The sequence below is a fragment of the Cynoglossus semilaevis genome, chromosome W (genome assembly GCF_000523025.1).
Source record: "Cynoglossus semilaevis isolate Cse_v1.0 chromosome W, Cse_v1.0, whole genome shotgun sequence".
Lineage (NCBI taxonomy): Eukaryota > Metazoa > Chordata > Actinopteri > Pleuronectiformes > Cynoglossidae > Cynoglossus > Cynoglossus semilaevis.
In genome coordinates, this window is record NC_024327.1 from 1,190,532 (window position 1) to 1,202,168 (window position 11,637).

Genomic DNA, 11,637 nt, shown 5'->3' on the forward strand with positions numbered 1-11,637 from the left:
CCCGGCCCCTGGCCCTCCAGAGTAGGTGGGAGCACTCCAAGGCAGCAGCTCCACGCTGCCGCCCCAACCTCCCCCGAATCCTCCTGCGCCCCTTTCCCCCTCTCTGCTCCAATAGCTTCCAGAGCCCCCGCTGAAGTAGTGCTAATGTTGCTGTTCTCCCTGGGTTCCAGTGATGAGCGACTGCTGTAGTTGGGCTCCAAGCTGCAGTTGGAGAGATGGTCCCCGGAGTTATATCCCAAAGCTCCAGGAGGGAGCTGGAGGCAGTCGTGTCCGAAGGGAGCGTGGGATAAAGACTCCTCGGCTGGAACTGTGGTGCAAGCTGCGGCTCTGGTTTCACCCGTAGACACCCTGCAGGGGCTCTTACTACGATAGACGTAAGGATCATAGTCACTGCTCAGTGAGCTGCGAAACGTGGAGCAGCTGCCGTACACCCCCTGGTTGCTGACCTCCGTACAGTCCAACATGGAGTCACTGGACGAACAGTGGCACTGGCCTGAGCTGCTGCTGCTGCTATCACTGCCATGACAGTCAGCCAGGTAACCGCTGCACACGGAGTGATGGCCGTGGTAACAGCTCAGGCCAGACATGCTGCCAGTGTCGCCTATCCTCGACGAAGAAGCGGGAGCCATGTGTACCACCGTGGGGAAGAGCAGTCCTTGCTGAAAGGCCCTGCTGTGGTGGCCCTCGGGGGCTCCGCCCAGGTGCCTGGCCACCACGGGCGCTTGGCCGCCATCAGGCTGTTGAGGGAACGTCAGCCCCTGGAAGTAGTAGTGCTGGTACATAGTCTCGTACTGTGAGAAGCACGCCGCGCGGGAAAAGCTGCGACTGTGAAACTTGGGTCGCTTGAAAGCAGCGTGGTGAGGCTGGGCCAGGTGCCTGGGTGGTCCACAGTGATCAAGTCCGCAGTGGTGAGGGTTTAGAGAGTGGTCCAGATGGAGTGGGGTGTGGTAGCTCCTGAGAAAGGTAGATGTAGACTGGGATGGGAATAGACCACGAGGATCTGGGTGCTGGTCAACAGAAAGCACCGTGATGGCGTTGCCAAGGGGGTCCATGCTGGTTCTGGTGGGATAGGCAGTCACCTGACCGGCTCGGTGCACCCTGCCGGGGTAATGGACTGGCAGCACCACCCTCTGTCTGTGGACTGGGTTACCAGGGTCCATGCATACAGTGCCTGGATTTCCCTTTTTTTGTTCTGTTAAAAGACATGATTTTTTTTTTAAAGAAAAGGTTTTCAAGGCAATGGAAGTGTTATTATCAAGAAAATACATTTTTATTTCGATAGACTGACCAATAATGTTGTGTCTACAGTGAGGACAGGTGTGATGCTGAAGCAGCCAGGGGTCCACACACTTTTTATGAAATCTGTGAGCACAGGGAATGACTCTGAGCTCCTGTGAAGACAAAAAGGAAAAGAAAATGAATTTGACACTGGAGATGCAAGATAATATAAAATAATATAAATATATAAATATAAATACATAAAACATCTCTCTATCAATTTGAGGGTCTTTTGCCTCACAGTCAGATGGATCAGATTCATGTCCAAAAAGGAGCAGTATTTTGTGCCATCAGTAGGAGGCGCTCGTTTTTCCGTAAACCTTAATTTTTCGATTCGGATCAGATTTGGATTTTTTTTTTTTAAGTTTCAGCCAAATAAGTTCGCTATTCTGAAGCATTAATTTTGTACTGCTGTGTTTAAATGTCCACAAGGTGGCAGCAACGCAACATTAAACTAGGAGTAGTAAATACAGGATGCTCTTAAGTCCAAATATGTTTTTGACTTTAGGGAAGCAAACAACGCTTAAATATATAAATACATTTCACACTGTAGTTCAGACCTTTGATCTTTAGTGTTCAGAGAACAAAGAAAACCATTTCTGATAAAAACATTTTTTTTTTCTCCAATAAGGGCTCTTTCTCAGTGCCATTAACACTAAACTCTGCGACTCCAACTGACTCATCTTTGGACTATTTTCCCTTCCGAGCCTTTGTTGCCTTGCTTTGATGCCATTCAGCCTTTTATATCGCCACTTCCTCGCTTTGTTGGGTTTTCTCCTCCTTATCAAACAGACGCACAACCACAAAAACACACATCCACCAACTATGCCCCTCCAGGGCACCATTGGTCTGTCCCTGCAGTGTGTCCCTGGCTGAGGATGAGCAACGTTGTTCCAGTAAACCCTCTGAAGTGTGGGATACATATTTCAACCATGATTTCTTTAAAAATGAAAGAAAACAGGAAGTATCTTGACCACCCGGTGCACTGTGGGTACTCTTATCACTGCAGGTGTCCTGAAAGACTCTTTTAAGACCAAAACATCTTAAAATGAGGCAGAAAAAAAAAAAAAAAAACATATTCCGAAGAATGGCCGTCTCCGAGTACATTATGTTTCTGCATTATGTTTCATGTCTGCAGAGAGTGGGATGAAAACATAAAAACAAAAACTTTGCTACAGTTGGAGCTTTTTGATCTAAACTTTTGTCCATCAAAGAGCCAGATGTAAATGTATTCTCTTCACTGTAGCGTTTCTCTTGTCTTCCTGTTCATCATGGCTGTTTTATGCCCGTGCAATGGTGTACACCAGACGTGGGCTAACTCTTGGACTCGCGGGCCACAATGGGTCCAAAAATTTGACTGGGGGGGGGGCCGGGTCGGGAGCAGATAAATGGAGCGTTTGTATGAACTAGAACATAAAGGTTAAAATGCTAAAATGCTTTTAGCCTTTTCTACACCATCTAGTGGGGAAATGTAGACATTGCAGAGAAAAGGCAGGAGTATAATGATAATGTCATTAGAATTATGTTGTTAATAACATACATTGGAAACGTTCGGCGGGTCGGATTAAAAAGCCAAATGAGCCGCATCTGGCCCCCGGGCCGTAGTTTGCCCATGCCTGGTGTACACTGTAGTGTAAAACTCGTTGGGTAAAAAGGTCCAAAAGTAATCATTTGTTTGTTTGATATTAATAATCAACAGGTGTTAAATGAATGTAAATGTGAATTTATAAAATAAGAACCTCGTATTTCTTACCTCTCCGTCCATGTACTTCTCCAGACAGATGGCGCAGTCAGAGGTGGAGCTGCTGCTCAGGGAATCAGAGGCTCCACAGCTGCTCTCCCGCTGACCCTTCGCTTTGGCCTTGAATTTACGAATCTCCATCTTACCCAGAGCCTGTACAGCCATTCTGTTCATGGAGCTCTGTGACGGCGAGGCAGCGATCAACGAAAAAAAAAAGAGACGGATTATTACCTTTATTACCTTCTAACTTGGAAATATTCTACTATGCTACTGTCTGTAATTTTGCAATTTTTCATTAAAATCTATTTGGTTCTATTTTTTCCACTGTCTTCATTTTTCAAAATATAGACCATATATTTCGCACATGCAAAACTACTGTTTGGTACTTAAAGAAATGACACACACGTCAAAGAGTGTGCATGACCTAGGGCAATCAGCGCCTTTATTTTGAAGGCACCGCTCATGTTCAAGGCTGTTAATTACACTCAATTATACCATCATGCTTGGCGACTGTTCCATCCACACATGATGATTGATTATAATAGTCCTCAAAGTATGTGTGTGATCACAGCAAGACACACGTGAACTACGTGGGACCTGGTAATCATTATTTTCAACGGGTAATTGACTGCATTTAAAGCTAAACTTGAAAATACATGGCAATCACCTTGATACCAGTGACACCTGATACAGGTATGATGAGTATTGTATAAACAGTTGACTGAACACACCTCTCTCCGAAGGGTCAAAGGTGCGTCCGTGTGACCCATTTGCATTATCGTGCCCTAATTAGTCGCCATTTCAAGTCATTTGCTGCTGTCACACACCCACACACTGAATATACACACACGTGCACGTGGCACTCCCACTGCACTGAACACCTATGGTTGCAGCTATAGGTGTTCAGTGCATTTCTGGCTCCTCATCAGTGCTAATTATTGCTTCAGAAACTTCATATTTGCTTCTATGGAAAGACTGGGGTGTGCAACCTGTGGCTCCTGGGGCACACGTGGCTTTTAAGCCTCTTTGCAACAGCTCCCTGCAGTAGAACAAATTACTGTAATACACCATGGCAGTATTATAAGTAAATAGTAGATGAGAAGAGGATGTTGTTTTTGCAAAAAAAAAAAATTGATTTCAAGTAATTTTTAACCTCATTACATTTTTAGCAGGCACAGGCAAACTACGGCTCGGGGGCCGGATGCGGCCCGTTTGGTTTTTTAATCTGGTCCGCCATACTTGTCTAAACTATGTTACTGATTTTTATCATTATACTTCTGCCTTGATGGTGTAGAAATGGCTAAGAGCATTTTAGCATTTTAGCATTTATGCATGACTTTTGACCCTCTGTCAAATTTTCAGACCCATCGTGGCCCGCGTGTCAAACAGTTTGCCCACACCTGCACTAACATGTGCCGTGAAGTCATGTTGCCTGATAAACTAAGGCCCTGTTTACACGGTGACAATACTACAGTACAAACAACTACTACTACAGTAGCCTGCGGATACACATTATTGTAACCAACCTGGACCATTCCTGGTTTTGGGGCGGCAGTGATTGGACACTAACCTGGCTTCTCCTCTGCTTGAGTTTGATCTTGATCAGCAGAATGAGGCAAACCAGTGACACGATTACAAAGAAGGCCAGGAAGATCCCCATGTCAAAATATTCCGTGGGCTGCTGTTGGAAAGGCACAGAGGAAAGAACAGCACAGATTTGTCAAACAACCTTGATACACAGCTGCGTCAATGGTTTTTGGGGACTTGTGTTTCTCATTTACCTCGGTCTCTCAGGATATTTGATTATAATTTTGTTTTGCAAAACCCTCAGCCCTCGGTGCTTATTACTCATTTCCTCTGCCTTGTACAGAAAAACATTTAAGTCGTCTATTTTTATCTTTATCTTTATTTCCTTCTCTTGTATAAATCATCAGCGTTACATACAGCACTGTGCAAAACTCTTAGGCAGAAATTATTATTTCTAAACAAACTCAAAATGTTGCTAAAAATGTTGCTAAAAATGTTGCGTAAAATATAACATATTAAATGAGTTTAAGTAAAAGATTTTCTTTAAAAAAACGTCTCTGTCATGCAGCGTATCTGTACATAGTGTTTAAAATAGGGGGCGGGGCTTCAATTAATCATAAAATGCATGTTCAAAAACAAACATAATTCTCACATCTGCACTTTCTGGAACAGCTGTAACACACTCCAGCCCACTAGGTGGCGGTAATTAATTAAATCTTTTTTTTAACTTTAAATCCTTAACTGGTGCTCACGCCTCAGACTGAGTGAGGAAGAGTTTAGATAACTGTCATCTTCATCAGGCCTTCAGCTTGGAAGTTATTTTTTCCTCTTTAGGTGGTTTTGTCTCTTATCAAATATTCTGAACAAACAAACAGCTCTTTGAATGACTGATATCAATCTCTCACAGCACTATGAAAAAAAAAAAACGTCCTGGGCCTCAAGAGAGCGAGAAGAAAGGAGAAGGCTCAGATTTCACAGCTGGAATTTTGGTTGGTCTTCGCTTCTAAGTCTTTTCAGGGCGAACACACGCAGCAGATTCATGTAAATTCATGTTCATGGCTCGGGCTCTTACCCTCGGAGGTCGGTGCTGTATGCGAGCTCGGGCAACTTTCTGCTTGTTGACGATGTTCATCAACTTTACAGCGTCGTTCCCCTTCACATAAACCACCGGCCTCTTCAGGGGATCCTCAGCGACCTGGTTCAGCTGAAAAGAGAGGAGGAAATTAAATGGGCTTATTTAGTTAACTTGGTATTTTTCTTGATTAATTAGTAAACTGAGTTTAAAAAAAAAAGTGAAATTAATCAGAAATTAATCGTCATTGATCTAGTACAGTGGTTCTCAAACTTTTTATACTCTGTACCACCTGAGAAAACATTGAGCTCTCTGAGTACCACCATGATGACCAACATTAGAATATAGCAGCATAGGCCTTCCCTGTGAGCTTCCACTACACAGGAGAGATGTTTATAAATGTTTATAAAGATGTTTATGTTTAAATCTATTAATTGTGCATAGTATGTTTTAGATTTATTCAATTGAAAATGTAAATGTGAAAATATGAATTTTCCCCACGTACCACTAGAGAGCGCTCGTGTACCACCGTTGCTACATGACCACAGTTTGAGAACCACTGCTCTAGTACATGGTAGATGCATGTGTTGTCATTTACACGCAATGGGGGAAAATATGTTTTTGTTTCACCAAAGCACCTCAAGCCTAAAATACCATCTCAATTCCCAGCATGCACTTTATCTGGAATAGTAAAAAAAAAAAACAAGTTTGAAACATCGAGGTATACCTGCTTTTTTGGGGAGGTCAAATGTAGCAATTTTTTCAATCTCTATTGCTCACAATTAATTGTGATTAATTCAGATCATCAATGGTTTTGTCATTAATTTTAAAATGATAATGAACCTGTTTTTACAGAGGCAGTAAGACGACATTATTGATTAACAGATCTCTTTTTATTCACTGATAATAAAGTGCGACCTTCCATCTACGACCCCAGAACTAACTTCACTTCCAAAATCTTCAGTTAGTTCTGGGGACTGCAATTAGTAACCACTGTGACCACTCTAACAAATCTCTCAATGTTTATCATGTTAAAATGTTATTTTTCACATTTTTGATTCTACGCGGAAGCAAAATCTGAAAAAAAAAAAAAGAAAAACCATTCAAGTGTACTTAATCATATATTCCACGGTTGATCAGAGAAGATGTCAAATGAAGAAACAATTACATCTGGGATGTGATCCAGGGCTGAGGATACTGACACTGTGGGAAAATGTACAGCCTTCGCCTTGGGTTGTGCTTTCTCTCGCTATTATTTTTATTAATGTACCAATACTAATTGGTTCTGTCGTGATTACTGTCCCTATTAACCCTTGTGAAGTCCTTCCAATATGTCTTTGTGTGTGTGTGTGTGTGTATGTGTATGTGTGTGCGCGTGTGTGTGCGTGCGTGAGTATGCGTGCGTGTGCATGTTCCTGTACTGCATGACTTGTGCCAACTTTTCCTCATATTCATTAATACTCATATTCTGGGACAAGATGAAAATCATTGCAAGGACAAACGGTGTGTACAAAAATACGAAGGACCACACAAGGGTTAAAAGTATTACACATAAGTATCACTCTCATTGTTGTCATTAGAATAACCAGTCAGACCAATCTTTGAATCCGGCAGCTCCACTGCTGTCTCTATTGAATTTAGGGCGGTCAGGTCAAACGTTTTTCGTCCTTTTTCCTTCGTACCATCACAATGCTATAAGAATATTTGGATGTGTTGCTGATCCATTCACTACCTTTGATAAAGCCACAGTAGAGGGCAGTAATGCTACTCACAAGATTCAAATCTGTCCCCCCAAAAAGAAAAGGGTTTGTTAGCAGGATTAGCTTGGCCTAGCCCTGGGGAAGTCTCACTCTGAAATTCAAACTTACTATTAATCACTACTACTAGCACAAGGCTATAACACCTAGCTACCCTAGCACAGGCTAACACACTAGTGATGTGTTAGCTGTGTGCTACCATGCAGCTAACATACAACTAATATGCTACATGTCATGCTAGTCCTCAGCTGACGTGCTGCTAACACATTGGAATACTGCAATATTTCATTCATATCATGGCTTATTCGAAGCTAGCATCACTGACAGACCAGTTACAGGGAGCTACATGTTGAAAAAAAACAAAAACAAAATACTATATTTATTTAACTTAAGAATCAACTATTTGCTGGAATACTAGCCTAACTAACATATGTGTGCAGTAAGGTGCTTAATTTGTCATCAGACAGAAATGATCGGAACCTCTGACCTTATGGCTGTCACCTGTCTGAATGAAAAAAAGGGGAGGAGTATAATGTTGTCTTTTACCAACTGGGTAAAAATGACCTACAGACCTGAGACATGGAAACTGTGGTCACAGTCTGCCTGAGGAGGCAGGAGGAAATAGTCAATGGATAGCATGTCCTGGCTTAAGAGTGAGTTGACATACTCCTTTCATCCTCCTCCTCTCTCCTCCTTCCCTCTTCTCCCTTTCGTCTGTAATTTGAAAAGCCCGAGGGAAAATACCAAGGATACTGACGTTTCTATTTTTTTTTTCTGTCGCCGTCATGTTACACAGTAAAATATTGTATGTTCTGGTTTGAAAGTATAGACACTGGAACTTTTGATTTCCCCCGTTTGATTCTGGTGAAATGACTGCAGTAAGACGCAAGGATCTGCCATCAAGGAATAAAAAAAAAAGTTTCATGTCCCAGGTGCATTTGGAATATTAGAAAAAAAAGAGGTCAAGAACATTGGCTCTATCCTAATTTTGGCCGCCAGGACCTTGATTCTCATGTAGCTCCTCCTCCCTGCCCCTCCGTCCTGTAGGTCCTGCCTCTGCTGATCGGGCTGCTCTGACTGGAAATGCCTCTCGGGGGAATTTAACACAACCGCCCAGCGCTCCCTTTCATGTGGTTTGTGTGCAATCCCTTTTATCGCTCAGCTACGCGCCTTACGACCCAGTGGCAGAGAAGAAGAGGCAAGGAGGGAAGGGGGGACCTTGCAAGTCTAGGCCTGGTGTGGTGAGAATGAATACCAGAGGAAAATTATTTTGACAAAGACGCTGAGAGGAGCAAATCATGTATTATACCTTCAACCGGCAGAGACACAGGAGCCAGAAAGACTGGAAAAAGAAGGAATAGTGATGTGTCGTTCGCGAGTGATTTGTTCAATATGAACGAATCTTTCATGTGACTCCCGAGTCATATGAAAGATTTGTTTATATTGAACTCACGAATCACTCACAAATCACTCTCTTCTAACAAATCACTCTCTGTGAACTAACCTTTCACTGTGAACTAATCTTACACTACGAACGAATTACTCTCTGCAAACCAATTTTTTGACTGTGAACTAATCTTTCGGGTCGAGCTCGGGTCTCTTTTGCTCTCATTCATCTTCACATTGTGGTGTGTTTTTCTTTCTTAGCTTTTCACATGGTTTTAATTGCTTATGGCATTTTGTGTACTTTGTAGACTTTGTCAGCGGAAGCAAACCATGTTGCCTCCAGTATTTAGTGTCGGAGAACCGCAGCCTTCTTTACAATGCCCACAATAGGGCTAAAGCGCCACCTGCTGTAAAACGAATTAAATTATTCATTCACGACTCGTTCATTTTACTGTTCGAGAGTCAAAGATCCGAATCAGTAAAAAGAGTTGGTCTTCCCACCACTAAGAAGGAATGTTGATGTCTGGGTGTGTGTGACATTTTGTTCTTACTGTAGTCGCTGCGCGTGTTGAGTGTGTATGTGTGTGCTCGATTCCCCTAAAAGTGCATGCAAAAATAGATCCATGTTCTCAAGGGATGAGGTAATGTGTTCTACCTGTGCAATTATGAACTCAACAGAGTTTGGTTATGGTCTAGTGAAAGCTGAACCTGGATATCCATTTTCAGTCTTCAACAGACGAATGCCCTCAAAGGCCTGCATGAGCAGGCTGAATGAGCCACTGATCCACATGCTTTGAACAGCACTAAAAATAGAAAGATCATTGTCTGTACAAACACTTGCACTCTTTTACCAGTGCCATTCAGCGGGGCAGGGCGCGCTGCTTCGCTTATTTCAGGAGTGAAGAGCGATGTGTCTTTCGCGGACAGACCCAGACGGATTATTAATACCCGCCTTTTAATCGCAGCTGCAAATGTGAACACGGGGGGTGGGGAGGGGATTTTAGGTGTTTACAAACCTGGTCAATGGCATCTGGGTTCTCCGAGACATCGAAGATGACAGCTGTGGCCCCTCGCTGCACGGCCCGCTTTGCCTGAGAAAAAAAAAACCCGAAAGATTTCACTACACATACGGTATGTTTTGTAAAAAACAAAACAAAAACAAAAAAACAAGTTGTACTGTCATTGTCATTTCAAAGAAGAAACTAGTGCACTCCAAATTTCTTTTTTTTTCACATTAAAATTTATTCCACTAGAGGAAGTTCTCTGCGCAAGTGTAACATTGAAATGGAGGACTCAAAGGCACAAGAAATTGTTAGGATGCACACGTTTGGTTCCTATTTGGATTTTGAGCGAGTATCCACACTCGAGCAGAGCAGTATAGCTACATGTGATAAAAATGCAAAAGATCTAAAAAAAAAAAACATGAAGTAGAACAAAATTATATCAAAGAGATGTCGGAAATGCTTCAAAATAAACAACCCCCCAAAAAATACCCCGACTACAAAAACCCTTTATCTTCCCTTCTGCCGCCGTATTCTCACACCCACTTAACTCACAGTGCCCTATTTAGAGAAAGTTTTAATGTCTGCACTACATAATCTAAAAGAGTGTAGCCTGGATCATATCCTGCTATTATCGAGTGCCCTTGGGTCCTGGCCAGCTCTTTTCATTACAGCCGGTGGAAAGAGGCGGACGAAGATCAAAGGGACAGTGTACAGTGGTGTGACTCTGCTGCTGACTGGCTGGAGAGTGTCACAACTCCAGATTCTGTCTCTCTCTATATTATCACAATATATATTATCACTATATATACATATATACTTATACATACATACGTATATATACATATATATATAAACAAAATTCTCTAACTAAGTTAACAGAAGCTAACTTTCACTCTCAGGCTTGAGAATAAAAAAGATTGAAAGATTATTGGGAAAAGTTGTTAAATTATATAGCAACTTCTAGGGAAGGTAAAACTCCTGGTAATTCTAGTGGTGAGAGAAATAAGTATTCAACAACTGTGAAACTGTCACACCCGGCTTAAAGAAGTTACTTATATGACAGTAAAGATGCTTAAATAAGGGCCCTTGTAGCGGTTACCACGGCTGCCTTACAACACAGAAGGTCTTGGGTTCGAGAAAATGCATACTGAATGGCGCCTCCTGTGCGGGTTGAAAATACTCACACCATGGATTTTCCCATTTGGGAGAAACAACCAACTTAATTAAAATACCAACCTTGGAGACAATCACTGTCCTGAAGTGACCCACGTGCTTAAGAACACATGACATAACACACCTGTCAACATGTTTGTATCAGTTTGGAAGCTGTTGTGCAACAATTGTCAGTTTGATCCCTTTGCTATCAATCAGAGAGCAAGCCAGCCAAGATAAATGGTGAGGGTTGCGTCAGGAAGGGCATCCGGCGTAAAACGTTTAGCCAAATCAAATATGCAAATCAATAAAACAATTTCCATACCGGATCGGTCGAGGCCCGGGTAAACACCGACCGCAAATTGGACTACTTTTGGTCAGAGACAGAGAAGAAGAGGAGGGCGTTTGGTTAGGAGAAAAAGAGAAAAGATGAAGAATAGAAGTGTTAGTCTGAAGTTTGGAACTTTGAATGTAGGTACAATGACAGGGAAAAGTAGAGAAATAACTGATGTGATGGAGAGAAGAATATATTTTATTTTTTAGATATTTTGTGTGTGTAGGAGACCAGGTGGAAGGGCAGTAAGGCTAGAAACATTGGAGGAGGCTACAAACTGCTTTATCATGGTACAGATGGGAAGAGAAATGGAGTAGGGGTGATCCTAAAGGAAGAATATGTAAGAAATGTGGTAGAGGTGAAACGAGAGTCAGACAGGTTGATGT

The 11,637-nt window shown here is 42.4% G+C and overlaps 1 protein-coding gene across 1 annotated transcript in view; it reads right to left on the minus strand.

Moving 5' to 3' along the window:
• LOC103396896 (E3 ubiquitin-protein ligase znrf3-like) overlaps positions 1 to 11,637 on the minus strand; it is an 88,409-nt gene that overhangs the window by 2,382 nt on the left and 74,390 nt on the right. The window contains exons 3-8 of the mRNA XM_025052681.1: positions 9,778 to 9,852; positions 5,619 to 5,750; positions 4,590 to 4,697; positions 3,032 to 3,199; positions 1,289 to 1,391; positions 14 to 1,192 (exon numbers count right to left, since the gene is read on the minus strand). Coding sequence (XP_024908449.1) covers positions 14 to 1,192; positions 1,289 to 1,391; positions 3,032 to 3,199; positions 4,590 to 4,697; positions 5,619 to 5,750; positions 9,778 to 9,852 — 1,765 coding nt within the window. The remainder of the gene's footprint in view (positions 1 to 13; positions 1,193 to 1,288; positions 1,392 to 3,031; positions 3,200 to 4,589; positions 4,698 to 5,618; positions 5,751 to 9,777; positions 9,853 to 11,637) is intronic.